General features: G+C 31.4%; 1 protein-coding gene across 3 annotated transcripts in view; it reads left to right on the forward strand.

The window, feature by feature from the left end:
* LOC124357503 (cleavage and polyadenylation specificity factor subunit 6) overlaps positions 1 to 19268 on the forward strand; it is a 65353-nt gene that overhangs the window by 7480 nt on the left and 38605 nt on the right. For 2 of the 3 annotated variants that reach the window (XM_046809358.1, XM_046809359.1), the window contains exons 2-5: positions 7509 to 7745; positions 8005 to 8232; positions 11102 to 11387; positions 18325 to 18401. In XM_046809358.1, coding sequence (XP_046665314.1) covers positions 7509 to 7745; positions 8005 to 8232; positions 11102 to 11387; positions 18325 to 18401 — 828 coding nt within the window. The remainder of the gene's footprint in view (positions 1 to 7508; positions 7746 to 8004; positions 8233 to 11101; positions 11388 to 18324; positions 18402 to 19268) is intronic. The other variant, XM_046809360.1, reaches the window with a different exon arrangement.

The following is a 19268-nucleotide window of genomic DNA, read 5'->3' on the forward strand; positions in this document are numbered from 1 at the left end:
AACCGACTAGTCGAATACTTTGTTGTAAAATGTCTGCCTACTCTCGGATCAAAAAGTACTGTTTTTAAAACAACTAGCTGTTTCCCGCGGCTTCGCACGCGTCTCTTAAGCTTTGCCCGTATATTTCTTTGCCTTCAAATAGTGTTTGGATATTTTAATATACGTAACTACTGTGTTGTAATTGCAGTTTATAATGTGCAGGCGCTTTGATAACTTTTATATCTTGCAGTACAGCCTGGTGGTTAGTTACATCAATGGGCATTGCGTATAAACCTTCTACATAGAAAAATACAAATTTTCATAGTGATCGGTCCAATAGTTTCTGAGTCTATAAAGGACAAACACACAAACATTCATTTTTATATATTATGATTGCAGAAACAGTTTAAACAAAATTTGTCGTTTCTCTTAAGCTTACTCTATGCTTTAAAACTATAAGTGTAAAGAAATTTATATATAAATATATTTTTTGTCGCATTATATATGTTTACAAAGAACAGCTGATTAAAAATTTGAAAAGACTCTTTCACTTAATAACATATGTTTGCTGCAATGCATTTCTTACGGGTATTTCTGTAACCAGTGGGGCGGAATCCTGAATCGGGAAAGGGATAAAAAGTATCCTATAACCTTCTACAGATCAAGACGAACAAATTAAAAAAAAAATTAGGCGAATCCGTCCAGCCGTTTGTGAGTGATGCTGTTACACACGAACAGTTTCATTTTTATATATATAGATAACCAGGTGGTGTCTTCAAGAATGAAAGATGGTACCATTTTTGGCACTTTACTAAACTGAAATTTTGAAAGTTACATTTTTCATAGTTAAACCTGCCATTGGAGGCCTAAAATTCATATGAAGAAAGCTGACGATAGGAAATGCTTCAATATATTCATGATCATTGCAACATAACCCTAGATGTTATGACAGTTTGCGGGTTCCATTGAGCAGGCACCAGCTGCACCAAATTAACAAAATCTGTTAAGTCAAAGTGGTGTTAAAAACTATTTTTACATGTTTTTAATTGTATTTACAAAAATAAATTGCCTTTAAAACAAAACAAAATGATTTTTCTAATGAATTTTTTTGACCGAACCCAGTTGAGAATAAAAGTAAAATGGTTTACAAACAACGTTTATCCATATAATTCAAAAATTACATACTCTGAGTTAGTATTCTTGTATAAAACTTTGGTCTTAATAGCATTACAAGATTTCCTGGTTGTAAATGTTCAAAATTGTAGTTTGGTGTTGAAAAGTGCCAAAAGATACCATTTTTCATTCTTACCTACATAAAACTTAAATTTTAATGTTTGTAAACAATGTGATTTATGTCTAGACGCAAAAATAAACAAGCTACATTTCAAAGTAACTCCCTTAATTTTTGCTCAAGTAAGTTAGTAACAAGAGATGCAGCTCGAGTTCATCTAGAAAAGGGTGGAATTGAGGCTGAAAAAATACATCTGATGAACTTACATTGATTCAATGTATGGAGATATTTTGGTGGGAACTATTGTGGCCAAAGTTGTGTCATCATCTTCGTCAACAATAGCGAGGCACACTCGTCTTGTGTGGGTTTGCAAAACTTCAATGAAGGTTCTGAAGTCACTAATATCAGTGCCAAGCGCGGACTACTCTGTTGGCTGTCCGTTTCAGGCACCCCCTAATCCCAACTGGGACACCTTTGCCAGCCCAGGAGCTCCGTTGTTCCACATGGCAAGTTTGAGGTTTTTTAAGCAAACTTGCAGGGCCCTTGAAAAGAGATAGAAGTGTCCTCAGTCGGACAGAAAATGGAGGACATTGACTCAGGGCAGTTCTTTTTTGATGAATTCAAAAACATGGCGAAGATGTGCCTGTACAGCGACAGGGCTGTGCTCATTGTATTCCAAGAGTGTGCTTAACCCATTGCGGATCGTATTGTTTTGGCGCGCGGGCACAAATTAATTTACGGTCAGCGGCCGCACGAACAGCAATGGTGCGCCACATCGTATCGCTCGCTATTGTATACTAGAAAATTCGGGTGTAAAGGTATTCGTTCAGATGGAACATGGGCCTGCAGGGGTATCCGTGATGTAGGAACGATAACACGTGAGCAAGGTTCCAAGGTGGCAGGGATGATGTCTGATCATAGTATTCATATTCAAATTCCTTTATTCACAATTGCACAACATGTACAGAATAGTGTCATTACATTACTTTCTACAAACTCTTAAGATACAACTCAATAATTTTTATGGTATTTTGAGCTTCAAAAGCTAATTTTTTGTTTCAAATTGTGAGTGTAGAACTATATCAGCAATCCTCCTACATAAAACTTGTTTCCCAAATTTATTTAAGTGCTGACCGTGCCGGCTGAAAAAATGTCTCTTGAAATTTGTAATATTTATTATCTTCAAATCATTCAGCTGTTGTAGAGTTGTGTATTTCCTTATTAATTAAACTTTCCCAGGCCATGTCATGGCGATGAAATTGTGTTACATACATGATGTTAGTATGTTTATTTTCCAGTGCAAACTTCTGAAACATGCTTGATATATTGACATTTGAGTCCTTATAGGGCAACTCAGAAATGTCATTTACTCCAGTTATAACAATCACAATATCTTCTTTTGTGAAATGTTCTATCATATGGGATGTTTTTTTTCAAAATATGGTCGGTTGTACCACCAGAGCTAGCACATACAAATGTTTCAAAAGTATCAGGCATTATTGTTGCCAAAAGATTGCCTAGGTTGTTGCCATGACTATCGGCATACACATGAAGTTTATTCTTTGGCTTGCCATGTTTATGGTCAATGGAAACTGTTATTTTATTTTATGTAATTATGTTCGTGTGTATAGTCTTATTGGTTTTCAAAGAGTTTGATGTATGACTAATAGTAGAATTACTCAAACTGCTGAAGTTGTCATAATCACAATTATTTAAATTTTTTGAAAAAATTGTTTGACCTTGTATTTCTTTTACATTCTTTGATTGAAGTAACAAATGTTCAATCTCTCTCTTTTGATTCTTCACTAACTCTTGAAGTATCTCAATTTTACTCTCTTGTTTACTTAAGGGGTTATCAAGTTTGGGTTCCTTTTCGGTAAATTCCATCAAAAGTTCAAATATTTTTCTTTTTTCACATCCTTTGCAGTTTTTTAGTATATAAGCCAACAACGATCTCTTTTTTATTAGTTCTATGTTGCTCATTGACAATTTCTTAATATATTCATGATCAAAAATATTGCCTATGAGAGCTTCTCGGATGCAGTTATTTGTTATAACTATTGAATAAATAGCGCAATCGTAACCATTTATTTGACTTTGAGCTTCAATAACTTCGAAACAAGGATTCTGCAATTTAAGGTAACTTGATAGCTTATGCATAATTGTTTCAACATGTGTCAGATTTGTAAATAGCTTTGATGAGTCGTAATAATAAAAGGTGTTTGAATTTTTATAATACATCAGAATACTCCAGTGAGATCCGCCAGCATTATCAATTATCCCAGCATCACTTATTGGAATGAGAAACATATCTTTCTCTCCTAAGCTGGCAGGTTCAAGGAAATGTGAATAATCCTCCAGGCATTTAACAGCATGAGATATTACTGGGCTTACAATGAGAAAACGATCATTGTCCAACAGATAATTGTTGATTAGTTCAAAATATCTATGTAGAACATCATCAGACAGCCATGTTTCTCCCAAGAGCTCTTCACACATTATAATTGATGTTGCATTTATGTCAGTTTGACATTCAGTTGAGATACTGTTATTAATTGTTTCTGCATCAGTCACCGACATTTTCAAGTTATTTGTAAAGTTGGACGATTTGTTCAACATATCTCCCTCAGTCAATGACAAATCCGTTGACAAGTCAAATAGCTTATTTTTTGATGTTGAAAAATTAAAATCTTCAATTTGATATGGCAATTTTTTTTTTTTTTTTAATGGTCCACCAAAGATGTCTTTGACCTAAAAGTTGTGCCATTAGGGGATTTTATATAGATATCTATTTTAACCTTACTTAATCCTGACTTTCTGGGAACTTCTTCCCTTTCCCATCCTTTTGGTAGTGATGGCATAATGTTTAAATTATTCAATACACAAATGCACAACCATTCATAGTAATTTTTTTATTATTTATTTATTTTTTATTATTATTTATAGCAAGCAGTATATATATATATATATATTTCACCTTATATAAATCAATAAAAGGGTTTTGCCAGTTTTGTGTGTATATTTATATTGTTAATAGTTATAATAGAAATTAAAATATAAATAAGAGTTTTAAATATATAATTAATTATTTTTTAAGTAGCAAAATTTTTTTCTTCCTCAGTGGGTTTAGAACCAGGGTTCTTATACATTCTTGAAGCTCTTCTCTTATTGGAAATTATCTATTAATTCAAACAAACTCTCCAATAATGTATTCAGTTGTGTGAGTCTGAAGATGTACTCATTGAGTATGAAAGGCCTCACAAAAATAAAAACTACATTATTGGAGAGTTTGTTTGAATTAATAGAGGGTTCTTATAGTTAGTAGACTGAAACACTACTAGCTGAGCTACTTTCCTTCTTGCTTCTTATCAATAGATAAGCCACTCAATAAGAGATATGAATGTGATGCAATTCCCTGCAGGTAGAATAACTTGTTATCACTGGAAAACCCTGACCCTTCTAAATCATATCTCTTCAAAAATGTAAATGTCAAAATCAGCTGTTGCCTGATGTTTACAAACATTCTCTTTCAAAGCACCATCAACTCTCTTAAGGATTTTATTCCAGAAATGAATTATTTTATAAAAAATTATTTGTATTAAACAAGTTGATTATAGGTTAGTTTTTGGTTACTAATATATAATCTTTCAAAATTAAATAAACTTAGTTCGGATCTTAGGATTTAATTATTCTAAACTTCACTAGTATTCCATTCTTCAGATTGATCAAAACACGCTGTCAAAATTCTAAGAATTTACTAGGTTTAGGCAAATAAAACTTGAACATAGACTAAAGCACTACATACATGCATCACTACAATGCATTACCATCTAGTCCAAATAAAGCGGCTCGGGCGAAGTGATTACAACATCCAGGCCATTGTCTAGACTAAACCCGCCAACATGTACATCTTTTCGTTGTGTCACTAACCTCAAAAGTATTATAATAACAACTGAGGAAAACACCCAATCAGAAGCGCTAAAAAGCAGAGAGTAAACTCATATGAATGATTTTTCAACTTCGACATACAACTGCGATCTGTAGGATATTTATAAAACTTTTAAAAACTCTAAACGTAGATAGTTGTTAAATACTCTAGGTTGACAAGTGAAGACAATCGTCCGATCTATCAGACATTAAAAGAACTATTTGGAGGGAAATTTAAATGCAGACCGCTTTTGCGACCTGAGCTCGTCATCGTGCCGTTAGGCCCGGCCGCTGCGTGACGAGCCCAGCTTGTCAGTGATCCGCAATGGGTTAATGACTTAGAGGTGGTTTCACTGTAGGAGTTTTTTCAATAGTATTTTCAATTTCTACCTTGTGGAGTGTGTCCTGCTTTTGGCTTCCACCGAAGTGGAAGGATTGTATTTCATTTGCATACTTCATATTATAATTGTCACTGAAGTCGCAATGGATAAGTCCTTCATTTTCACCCAGCTCATTTGATTTCATTTATTTAAAGTTATTTTCTTGATGTCATCTATGTAGTAGGGTATTGTAAGATCTTTACGAGCGTTGCACTGTCTTCGACTTTTAACATTTTTAACTGTATTTCCATTAACCTGGGGGCTCATTGTGATTTTACTTACTTAAAGTTATTTCCTTGATGTCATCTATGTAGTAGGGTATTGTAAGATCTTTTCGAACGTCGCACTGTCTTCGAAGACAAGAAATGTTTTCACTCTCACAACATATATTTTCAGCTATGTCTCGCGGAGTTGCTTTGTCAACAATATCTGCTTTGTACAGGACAGGAGCCAAGTACTCTATGTTTGCATATACCTTGCGTGCAACATTGTTCTGATCATTAACATGTGGTTCTATGACCAAGAAAGGACTCAGCTTGCAGAATGTAGGCTACTTTAGCAAAGTTTAAAGAAGGAGTTCTTACAAAATTTGACATTCATGTTTAGATAGTATCTAACAAGAAATCCTTTTGTTTCTTTATTTTCTTTTGTGTAATGCAATCCTTCTTACCAGGACATATCCTGCTGTTGTCATCCATCTCGTTCAAAGAAATTTTTGACATTGCTCTTACAGCATCTGTAGGTTTGGACATTCTAGTATGCAAGTAACAGATGTTGGTCAAGGGATGGCAATTCTTGTTGAAGAGGCTTGGTATCACATAGTTCAGCTGTGCTAGCAGACGTACTTCTTTAGCATTTTGAAATTTGGTGAAATCTTGAGCGGAACATTCTCTTTTGTTGTGGACCTTGAGTATGTGTCTGTGTTTTTCTCAAATTGTTTACCAAATAGTAAGCGCTTAGCTATTTCCTTTTTGTTTTTATTTTAATCATTCATTTGACTTCTGGTTTTGGTGACTCAGGTTTCGAGCCAGTATTTTTCCTTAGTAGTCTCATCTGTTAAGTTCTCACTTTTCGTTAAAATGTTTCCTTGCTAACTGCAATTTTTTTTTATTATTATTATTTCCATTGGGCATACTTGGTTGGCTATAAAATTTTACCAGTTATTAATACAAATGTAAGCTATAGTAGCCTATACTAAATTGTAAAAATGAGTGTACTGACCTTTATTTTGAATGATTACAGTTAAGATGTTATGATATTTCATCACACAATTCGTCATCAGTATTGTAAACGTAAGTTTCTTAAGAATTTATAAAGAGGAACAAAGTTTCGTCATAGGCACTTATCTTAAATAAATATAAAAAGGTGTACATAAAATCATTATGTTTGATTCAGACAGTTTTAATTACTCCTATCATATCACATGTGGTTTGAGCACCGCAACCTATGACCGCGCTCCCTGGTGGTCACCAAGGCAACACGCAAAATTCGGCCTCGAAAGATTATTAAGTGACCGTGGTAATCTGTTACTGTCTGATTATCCGAGTGGGTTGAACGACGCAAGTTTACAATTTAAGTTACGGATTACAGTTGTCACGCCATCTATATACTTTAAGAACAGTAATGGCCTACGCGTGAAGGTTTTAAGAACCACCAGAACTTAGGGTCTGATAGTCTGTCTACCCATTTCATGAACAATAATATGTAACCATTCTTAAAATTTATTCTTGCTCTATTATTATTCTCTTTCCTTTTTTTTGTTACTGGCAATGTTAAAAACAGTGCTATTGAAGTAACTGCTTTTGCTTTTTAGAATTAGAATAACATGCTATTTCATGAACAATAATATGTAACCATTCTTAAAATTTATTCTTGCTCTATTATTATTCTCTTTCCTTTTTTTTGTTACTGGCAATGTTAAAAACAGTGCTATTGAAGTAACTGCTTTTGCTTTTTAGAATTAGAATAACATGCTTTGTGTAATGTTACAGGAAGACTTTGGTGGTGATGGAGTGGACTTGTATGATGATGTGATTGCTGCTCCACCTGGGGGTGGCAGTGGCGGTGGTGGGGAAAGCAACACATCTTCTCGTAGTGAAAATGCCACCAACAATGATTCAAGCTCTGGTGCCAATCACAGTGGTGGCTCTTTCCATCACATGGGCAACAATGTCAATGCCAGCATGGGGGGAAGCCGTTACAGGCTTTATGTGGGAAATCTCACTTGGGTTAGCATATTTTTCCTATTTCTTCTTAAATTTGTTATTTTGACTTCAAACAGTTGAGGCTAATTCATTATTTTACTTAAGAAAGTCTACTACAATTTGTAATTATTAATTTCTGACTTTTTTCAATCATAAATTAAGTTACAATTGGCTAGTCAGTTTATGATTTTAGTATAGGAAAAAAATTAGTAATAATACCCTGTTTATATTTTTTACAATCCTAAATCCAAATATAATAAATGAGTATCTTTCTATGTTACAGTGGACAACAGACCAAGATATAACTGATGCTGTAATCGCTATAGGCGTTAACGATTTCATTGAGGTAAAGTTCTTTGAGAATCGTGCTAATGGCCAGTCCAAGGGGTTTTGTGTGATCACACTTGGTTCGGAGCAGAGCATGCGCATGTGTATGGACAGATTACCGAAGAAGGAGCTTCATGGTCAGTGTCCAATAGTGACTTACCCCAGCAAGCAAGCCCTCAACCAGGTAACGGAAATGACATAATTATCTTATTTATAATTTATTTTGTCACTTAGTCCTTGGATTTAGTTTTATTTATTAATTATTTTTATATACACATTTCTCTTATTGGTAATTTGGTTTATAATTGTTATGTAGATTGGAAGTGATGGTAGACCTGATTGTTTATTTTTTATCCTTTAATAAAACACAAAGGAAATTAAATTTAAGTTAAGTTTAACTTAAATTTCAGGAAATATAATAGTAAAATAGCCTATGTTGGAAATTGGAAAGAACAATATTCTGAGTGTTCCATAAATAACTTTGTATAAAATGTACTTTATTGTTTATACTGTCAAAAATGATTATGTTCACTTATATGAATTTAAATTGTGTTTAGAATAGAAAGTAATAAAATGCTCTTTTAAAAACCCTTACATCTTAATTTTGTTATGTATTTCTCTTTTATCCATGTAAAGTGAAAGTCACTTGACTACTCCAGTTTCTGATAAAGAGCTGCCAATTTGGAAAAATTGGTATTACATTTAGTATCATAGTTTCCTTTTAGCCAATGTTTGTTTTTCCTGTTTTTTTTCTATTCTACCGCTTTCAGAATTCTAATCTCATCAGCTTTTTTCATACGCGCAAAGCAGTTCTTCCCATGTATATATTCCAATTTTCTTCAGAATCTTACATTTTATGTTTCATTGGTTGTACGAAGCTATGGCTTCATAGACACCTAATCCAAGTGTACTTTTTTGTATCAAAGTGCTTTTTGGCACTTGTGATCATATTAAGCCATTTAGCAACTCTGCAGCATTTCTGTTCCACAATGTATGCATCTGCAGAGCTGGACAAGGTTTGCTAAATCCTTGAATATAGGCTTCAATTGTTCCATCCATATGCTGCCAACATGTCTACAAATATCTTACTAGAGTAAAACAATTGTCTAAAAAAAAACATCAAATATTCATTAGGATGTCTTGTGCACGCACTCATGTTTTAGGTCATAACTTTTTAAATTAGTAACGGAATAGAATAATCTTTGTCAAATCAGGCCTAAAAGTATGTATCAATGTATAGTATAAGTTAAAGTCGATTTTTGTTTTGGTCTATTTGTGTATAGATATTTTCTAAACTAATAAACAGATTTTTATACAGTTTTCACTGTCGGCTGCATTATGAACTAGGGCAGGTTCCTAGGTATGATACATTAACGTTTTAATCATATTAAATAAAGAAAAGTTTGTATAATGCGAAAATTGATATTTTTGAGTGTTTTCATTGTTAACACATTGGAGTCTGGCTCGCTATTTGCTGTTTTTATAGCCTGGTCTGCATAAATTAATGGGTTTTCAGATTTTTTTTTTTAGAAAACTGTTAAATATAATGTATATGATATTATATTTTCTTGAAAGTTCTATCTTTCCTCTTTAAATTGATATGTAAAACTGTATTCCTGTAAAATCTAATTAATTTTTTTTTTAATTTCAAAACTTACCTTTTTTTGAAGAAAGATAAAAACTCCCGCATGTCTTGTGTTACTTTAAAACTAACTTTTGAATAATTAAAACAAGTAATTTCAATTTTTTTAAAGACATTTACTATATACATATTTACAAATAATTTTAATTGCCAAAAAAATTTCAAATGCTAAAAAAATCACACAAAATCCTTTTTAGTATGATACTCTTCGAAACAGTCAGGTACGCAGAGTGCCACATTACAGTCCTTGCAGTAGAACCTGCTCTCTTTTCTCAACAATATCAGAGTCCGTATCTAACTCTAATTCAGCTAATATACTGTCCTCTTCCATTGTTTCTTGAAACATGCGCCTCTCCATGATTGTTGTTGTAGACAGACTGACGATGCGCCAGGCCACGTCAGTGGATAAACAAAAGCCTCAAGAGAGTATGACCTAGTAGCGCCTAGCGGAATTTTTCTGAACTAACCAACAAAACTGGCTTTCTAATGCAGCAGACGGCACTCAAATATCACTCGGGCAACTCCGTATATAAATCGGCAAAGCTGTGCTCGACTCACGCTCGAGCACCAGCCGGGGGATTAAACAATGGCGCTTGAGTCTGGCTCGAGCGTAGACTCGAATGTGTTAATCCTGACTAAGCTGTATGACTTATAATGTACTACAAAACTGTACATTTCAAAAAAGGTCTACAAATAGTCTGCAGTAGCATATATCTATCTCCAAAGAATTACCCACAATAACGATCTTTCACTTTAAAAGTTTACATTTTTATTAGCGTTTCCGAAGCTATTTAGATCTGTAAAGTGTCTATATCAATGCATTAAGATGTTTAAAGATTAGGTCAAATTATGCTTTAAGCAAATAATTTCAATCAATATTATGGTAGCCAGCATGTTTTGGTTGCATGACTTACGACTAAAGAATCGTGTCTGTGCTCTGATTGGTCGAGTGGGCATGTTATTGGAATTGTTGGAGCTATTCATTTAAATGTTGCAGTAAAAGTTTTTATTTAATTGGTGCTAAGGAAAAACTTTTACAATCTGTTATCAGGAATATCATTCAGTGACCACCACTTATTTTCAACACTGTTTAATATTCCATTTAAAAATGACATGCTTATATGGTACATGTCATGCAAAGCCTGCAGGTAACTCCTAGTATTCAAATAAGCTAAGAAAGAAATATCGAATTTTTTGTGATGTTTACCATCCGACTCCCCTTAAAAGTCAATAAAAGCTCTATACTTGTAGGGATCAACATTCATAATTGTTAGTGTATAACATCTAATAATCTAACAAGAAAAATGAGTTAAACACTTTTTTATATTTGCATCTTTAGAATCAAACACTGGAATAGACACATCAATAGTTGTATGAGAGTATGTTGTTCATAAGTGTCATTTAATTTTAGTTTGAGTCACAATCAAAAACAAGGCCAGTACCTCCACCTCAGCAGCAGAATCAACGTCAGCAACCCCATCCCAATCATGGGCCCCCACCACCACGTATGATGATGGGTCCCCCACAGATGAGAGGCCGAATGCCCCCTCCCGGTATGCCTGGAGGTCCCCCCGGAGGTCCTCGCATGCCTGGTCCTCACATGGGTGGACCTCACCATGGCCCTCCTGGACCACCACCTAATCACCAGGGTCCACCGGGTTTCCAACACAACAATTGGAATGCTCCAAGACAGAGTGGTAAGTACATCTTATTTATTAGAATTTCCTGATATGTGACAAGGGATATGACCCCTCACTGTTTTTGGGTGGTTTTTGGTCCTCTCCTCTTCTCCTGCATTTTACAAGTCCTTAAATCAGCTTCACTGCTTCCACTGAGTGTCTTCTCTCTCATGGGTGACTAAAATATTGTTGGGTTTGGTGTTTACAATTACAGTGCAGTCAGTAGTTATGTCAGTCTTTATGAACAATTTTGCTAGGTATATTTTTACATTTCCTAATAATTACTGATCCATTTTAAAGCCTTCCCAAAAATCTCACTTGGTTATATAATCTACCTTTATTGGTAATTGCTTGATGGCAGCAATACTAGCTTACGTTTGGAATGTAAAATGGTCCATTTTGATATTCAGTAATGTACTCTCAGTAGTTATGATCTACTAAAATAACTTTGAAAATTTGAGATTAACAGATGCACTTGCATTTGAATATTTAGATCTACATTTTATAAAAAGTAATGATGCATTTTATGCAAGTTATGTCTTATATGTACTGAAAAAGATTAATTTTTAATATGAAAATAAATTAAGTAAGTTATAAATGTTAACATATAATTAATGTTAAGCTTCTTAACATATTAGCTAACATCATGCAAACAAAATTTTTATGGTAAGAGATAATACATGTATTAACAACTGGTTTTTATTTATTTATTATCATTGATTTTTGGCTGGACTACCTGTTTTACCTTTCCGATCATTGTGTTAATGTTAATGAAAACATGTAAATTGGATATGATTAAATGTTTGTTATTTATCTTTTTTTATTATAAATAGTGGTGATTCAAACTAATTTTGTAGGGACTAATAAATAACTTTTTTAATAGATAGCCATGCTAACAGAAAGTATCCTTTGCTTTAATTTTGAGTTATGTTAATGTTTTCTTAATTACGTTTTTTTGTATATTTATGAACGTTAACAGTAATTTATTGACATACATATACAATTAGGGGTTACCCATAGGTTATATGAATTAAGTTCTACTGATTTGTGTGTGTTATAAAAATATATTGAGTTGCTGCTTGAATATTAATGTGTTGTTTAGTTTAATTGTTTAAGATTGTACAATAAAGATGTGTCTTATCCTGTTTTCATGTTCAATCCAAACTATTACATTCCATAATAATTTTAACTAAGAAAATTATTCTAATTAGTTGAAAGATTTAGTAATTTCAAAGTATTTAATTCTGTACACTGTATATACAGAATTTTCATTTCTTCAACAAACATCTCACTTACATTATTAAATTATTGTACTTATTTAACAATACAAGACTTATATGTTGAAATTCCGTATATATTGTTCTAATTTATTGGTATTAGTGTCTTTGTCCACTTAAAAGAAACGCCATATAATAAAAAATAATTCTCAAAAAGTACTTATCCATTTACAGGTATAGTTTGGCTGCTCTCAAATGTGATATGTTTAAGAGTTTTTTGAGAAGAGATTTGTTAAAAACTATATCTGAAAAGTTTTACTTGCCTTGCGTTTCAAGGAGGGGTATATTTGTAAATTCTGGGATTAAATAATTAAACCATACTAAAAACAATTTGCCGAGAATTACTATTGAATGAGTCTCTTTCTTTCAGAAAACTAGTTAAACTATTTATAAATATTTTTAGTTAACCTTCCATAATACAAAGGTTTTCAAAGAAAACGCCTTTCATATTTTTTTCTCTACTGGTGGCATTGAACACTTTTTTTTATTGTGACTGCTTTTGTGTATCAACATTAAGAAATTTTTTAAAGATTGTTTTGAAATTTTATAAAACTACCATAACTTAACAGAAATTCCATTAGTTATTGAAAAAGAGAAAAGTCTGATGACTATATCAGTAAGTACTTAATAATTTTAAAGTTTGATTACAAATTTACAAATAGAAGATTAACGCTTTTAGGGTTTTGTTTTTTTTTTTGTTTTTTTTTTTTCAAACCGATATTCTACTCTCAAAGATCCTCAGGAAGGCTAAGCTGAGAGGCAGAGATGGTAGTGACAGGTAGGTTTGTTCTTCCCTATTGTATTGTAGTGATGGTATAAACAATGCTGAGCAGCCAAGCTATAGCATTAACTGGAAATCTTAAGCTTCACATCTGATAGAGTTCCATATGAAAAGTAGTTTTTATGTTACCGCTTGGAAATTATGTGTTTTTTATGTCTTCTCATAAATCCAACACATACATGCAATAGATTCATACCCCATAACACTATCATACTATTGATTAATTTTATAAAATTTAAGGAATACAGTCAGGTAAACAAAAATTATTACATATGTAAAGTTAAGTAATGTGCAGAAATGATAAAAGAAACAGAGGATATAATTTTACAGATTTAAGGTATTATAATATCTAAGACTGGGTTAGACACTGAACTCATGGTACAAAAGGTGAACCAGGGTTTAAGCTGTTGTCACATTTAATACTACAAATACTAAATATTGTATACGTTTTTATTGTATTAGAATTCTCTAGTTTTCTAGGAACCGTATTCAAATTGGTTTTCTTTCATGATTGCAATTAGAGATATAACTTGTATATAACTTATATATAATGTATTACAACGCTTCTGATTTAAAGGCTTCTCTACAGTAAATTGGTCTAATATATCAAACTACTCGATAAATATGTTTTAAAGGCTTCAAATATAGATTAGTAAGAACTATTTAGACAATTAAGTTAAAGTTAAAATTGCCTCATAAAACTATTTGGTTTTCATAGGTTTATTAGAGAATCTTTAAAAATCTAAACTCTAGGATTTTATGTTTCTGTAATAAGTAAAAGCACTATCTCACTCTACCCATTGGTAGGTAGAGGAAGATTGTGGAAATTCCCTGCACAGCTTAAACCCTGGAGTTTATGTAGGAAACGTTAACTTTTACATTTACATTTTGAGCACACATTAATCTTCTCTATCCTTTTTTTTTACCTACATTATATGATAATAAGTTTATTATGGCCCTATTACATTGGTGTAACTGGTCACATGCAGCTGATTACAAGCATCATAAAACATTTCTCAAACGCAGAGAAACTACCTTTAAAGTTTTTTAATTTATATATTTGTATATAAATGCTGTTGTACTCTCTCCAAGATAAAATTACACATTGACATAGTTTACTAAACAAAAAGATAATGTTATGTTAATTATCTGTGACACTAAAGAGTGTAATTGGTGGCCACCAACAGAATGGACAGGCCCACTCGATGTTGCCACTGTCACACTTGTACTGTACAAACTAACACTGATTTGCATTGAAATCTTATCCGTATAATTGTAAAAGGTAGATATTCGTACATTCAACAGTCTCATTAATCATATCATCTGTAAAGAAACTATCTGCATACCTCTATTGCTGATTCACAGTTCTTTTATGGACCGTCTACACAACTAAACTGACGAAAGTCATCAAATCCTATTATTTATCGATATTTATGGTGGTCTACTGTAAAGGTGGATGTATACATACAGCTTCATGCAATCAGTTTCAAAAATCTAATAGACTAATTTTAAATTAAATCTCAAAATGATTAAAGTCCATTGCAGTACAGTTTCAAACCATGAAATAATACCATGTAATCAAGTTTATTATACGAGATAGATTTCATTCATTGTCATCCATTTTAACCAATGACCTAAGAATTATAGTTACTTATGATTAGTTTCACCAATGTAATAGGGATCTTAAAGGGAAAAAACCATTAGTTATTTTAGTTTGTAATCTTGTGTTATACTATATTAAGATAAGTCATTGCTCAATAAGCAGTATGATATCCTTAGAGTGAATGGTTTAAAGTTCTAGTAATAACTAATAGAAATTATGTTCCTGTTAATATATTTATATATACATGCTATTGTGTAAGGGATGTTAAACAACTTTGTTCGTTAACTAAAGGAAAAGGAAGGTATGCAACTATTTTCTTGGTGTATCTTGTGTTCTCAGGTAAGAATATGTGCACTTTGTATAAAACTATGCACTGCCCTTTGCAAACTAGATTTGAATAAAAATTAGTTTAGCATTGATTATATCCTTAAATTGGTATGAAACTCTAAAAATTTGGTGAATTCAGCTAAACCTAAAGATAACATTACCATTGATAATTAACTGTCGTAATATTTTGTTAACATGTTTTTGGAGTAATATTTATTATTTTCAAAAATTAACTTAAGAGGACTCTAGTTATCTGCCACCCAAGCATTTGACTTTCCGTTTTCTGCATTGGGACAAAATATTTAAAACCGTTATGAATAGGAGTTCATCTCAAATCCATAAATATTTCCCTATAAGAAACTTAGATACAAGTCTCTCAATACCAATGAATTGTTAAACGATACGACTATGTGTTAATATTAGTGGCTTATAATTTATATTCAATATAGATATTTTTATAGAAAGATCTATAGTGATTATAAATTATTAATATTATCAGATAATCGTATCTTTTACAATTTATTAGCATTAAGACTCTCAAATCTAAGTTTGTATAAGGATATTAATGATTAAATTTCAGATAAATTTCCACTTAAAACACAGTTCACTTCAGTCCCATGTTTAAATTATAGGTTCACATATGTAGTCAGCAGTTTCGTAACATTCCCTCTTAAGATAGAACAAGTTAAAAAGTTACTACAAAAGTAAAAAAATCACCCTCATTTTATATGGAATCTCAGCAATTTTTTTTTTTTTTTTTTTTTTTAATCTTCATTTATATTAAAGGAATTAAATTATGTCTAGTTAAAATCACTTGTTAGATTATAGTAAATATTTATTTAGGATTTGAACCCATTATTACAAAATTTAAATTTAATTTTGTTCTACTAAAAATTTTATTTCTTTAATCAGTAATTTTACAAAATTGTTAATTTAATTTTATGAAGTTTTAGTGATTATACACTTAATGTTTTATATTGTTTATTTTACACACTTTGCATATCAATATTTTTTACTAATTGCATGTACACCATTAATTTTTTTCTCATTTTGTTTATTTTTCATAAGTAAAACTAATATAATACTCAATACAAAGAAATATTTCAATTTAAAAAAAGAAGCTGCAAGCATTTTTATAGTTACAAGAGTTACTAAAAAATTATTTTTGTGGATTAGTATAAGACTACTAAAATTAGTGTTATCATAAAAACTGTAGAAATTGTATAACAAATTTATTATTTGTAATAATTATTGTTCTGTTAAATAAACAGGACCAGAAAAGGAAAATTGGAGTAACATAGAAGTATGTTTGGTTGGAAAATAACAAAATAGAATAAAAACTGTGATAGGATTGTAATATACCAATCTGTCTTGATTTTATTTTATATAAATTTTAAAATTCAATTAACTTGTGTAAAGAAATAATGAACTAATCTGTTCATATTCACCCATCGAGATCATTGCCTTCTATGTTGATTGTCTAAATTAGACAGTAATATTGTATATCAGCTACAAAAATATTTAAATTCTTAAGAACCTAAGAAAGATGCTGATCATGAGTCTAGTTAGTTTTAGAGGGGGTCGAAGTGCGAAGGTATGGTAAGGGTTAAAATATGGAACCTTTTTCTTCAGATTATATATTTTCTAGATGAATCAGGCACATAAATTATAAATAAATCACTATCAGGCGACTAGATAAAAAAGACTGAAAGTCACTATTTTCAAAGTCTATATTGGTTTGCTGATAATAATTTAACATATCTTATTTATGTGTCCAACAGTTGTTTTTAAGTGTGTAAATCCAAGAAAAATATGACCTAAGAAAAGGTTTCATATGAATTTTTAACCCTTTTGATACCCTCCCATTTTGAAATTAGTGTGGGTGACAATTAAGTTCTTTCTTAGGGGAAATTTATCATCGCTTTTCAAGAAAAGCAGGTCCTGGAATAATGGCTAAATCAATTGTTTTAAATTGATATCAATAAAATAGTTTTAAATCCTTTAGAATATATGGTTTACATTCCTTCTATGATATATTTTGATCATTTAGCAAAAACCGTAGATAAATAACCAAAGTATCATGGTTTTTTAAAATAATATTTGACTTCTGAAGTTTGTTTATCCTAAGCATATACTTGTGCATTACCATATGTTTATGTATAAGGTACAACTAATTAGCAGTTAAAAAAAACAACTGATTGAGAGAATGGGTTTTTACACTGATTTGTGTATGAAAACATAGTAGTACATAGAAAACTAAAGTATTAAAATATTGTGGTTTTTTAAATATTGTTGTATTTGACTCTTAAAGTTCTTGATTTGACATACCTTATGTATAAACACTAACATCTTGACGTTCATGATTCCAGGTGTAAAACTAAGCATTTTAGACTATTTTACATTTGAATATTTTCTTATTTTTGTGCTCAATCAAATTTTGAAATATTTGTCTCATTTTATGGTACACTGTAGAAACATTTAAATAAAATAATAAATTGTCCCTTGTTTCTATACAATCAATTGAGTCCTCAAAATTTCTTAATTCTAACTCTGCTCCATTACTTTTATCCTAACACATCATGTATAGACCTATGACATGACTCCAATAATAATATCTTTTGTTATTTAATAGCAGTATTGTTATTTCTTCATATATAGTGCAGTATATTTTTTATGTTCAGGTCTAATAATATTGTCATGAATTTAATTGACTTGAAATTATAATGTGAGTAGATTTAATAAAATGTATAACAATAGTTAGATATTAATCGATAATAGTTTACCATCATTTTAAGTTTATATATAAAATATTCTGTAGTAATAGTTTTTTGTTTTACTGTATATAATTTTAAGTTCTTTATATTAAGTTGTGTCACTGTCATTGAATTGAACTTGTTGAGTGGGCAGCTGATAATGTCATGTAAGTTAAGACTGATTCCAGCAAACTTTGGAATGAATTGTTTAAAGGTCCACCAAGGCCTCCGGGCCCACCCCCAGGCCCACCACAACAGAGACCCGGCCCCGGCGGACCACCCCCCGGCATGGTGAGTAGGCTGCAAGTACACTCGCTGTTTTGTATTATATTTTACTGACGATTACTGAATTACATGTTATGATGTTTAGGATATATCATTATGTAATTATTGTACAGGATGTATTATAGTTTTATTGGTATTTTATACGCAATACTAGCATGAATCGTTGTAATTAAAATATATTACACTAAAGGGCATTTCAAAAGTAAGGAAATTTTGTTCAATTCTAGCAGACACTGTAGCACTTGGTGCTACAATCTTCTGTACAAAGTGCATACATTTAAAAAGCTCCATAAAATTATGTTGAAAATTATGGTTTTTTTATTGGTCCATTGGCTCTTGATATATCTGGACCTGGCCTACCTGTGGATCCAATTAAAACGGCCAAAATGGGAGAGTTTGCATTTGAAAAATTAGAGCCTATAGATGCATCTTTACATCTTTTGATTTCAAAAACTTTAGAAATTTGGTTTAACATAATAAAACTAAACATTTTGTTGTCTGATATAAATTTGTAGGGATATAAAATTCTGATATAAATTTATAGGGACCCTGGTTTTTTTTCATCGCTCATTTATATACTTAAATTAATATCAACTTGGTATTGATTTTTTATTTTAATCAATCTAAACACTAAAATTTGGGAAAACTTAATTTTTTAATATATGCACAGTGTAAATCAGAAAGTAAAGTATCAAGTCTTATCACTAGCATAATTGCTGGAAGCTCTACTAAGGATACAAAAAAGGATAATATTGATTGCATTGTAGAGTTGATCTAAATACAAATATGTTAACTATTCTCAGTGGATAATAAATTGTGACAGTAGCAATTCTTAGCAAGTAAGCATTTAAACTATTAATTATTATGATCACA

Source organism: Homalodisca vitripennis, chromosome 3, assembly GCF_021130785.1.
Source record: "Homalodisca vitripennis isolate AUS2020 chromosome 3, UT_GWSS_2.1, whole genome shotgun sequence".
Lineage (NCBI taxonomy): Eukaryota > Metazoa > Arthropoda > Insecta > Hemiptera > Cicadellidae > Homalodisca > Homalodisca vitripennis.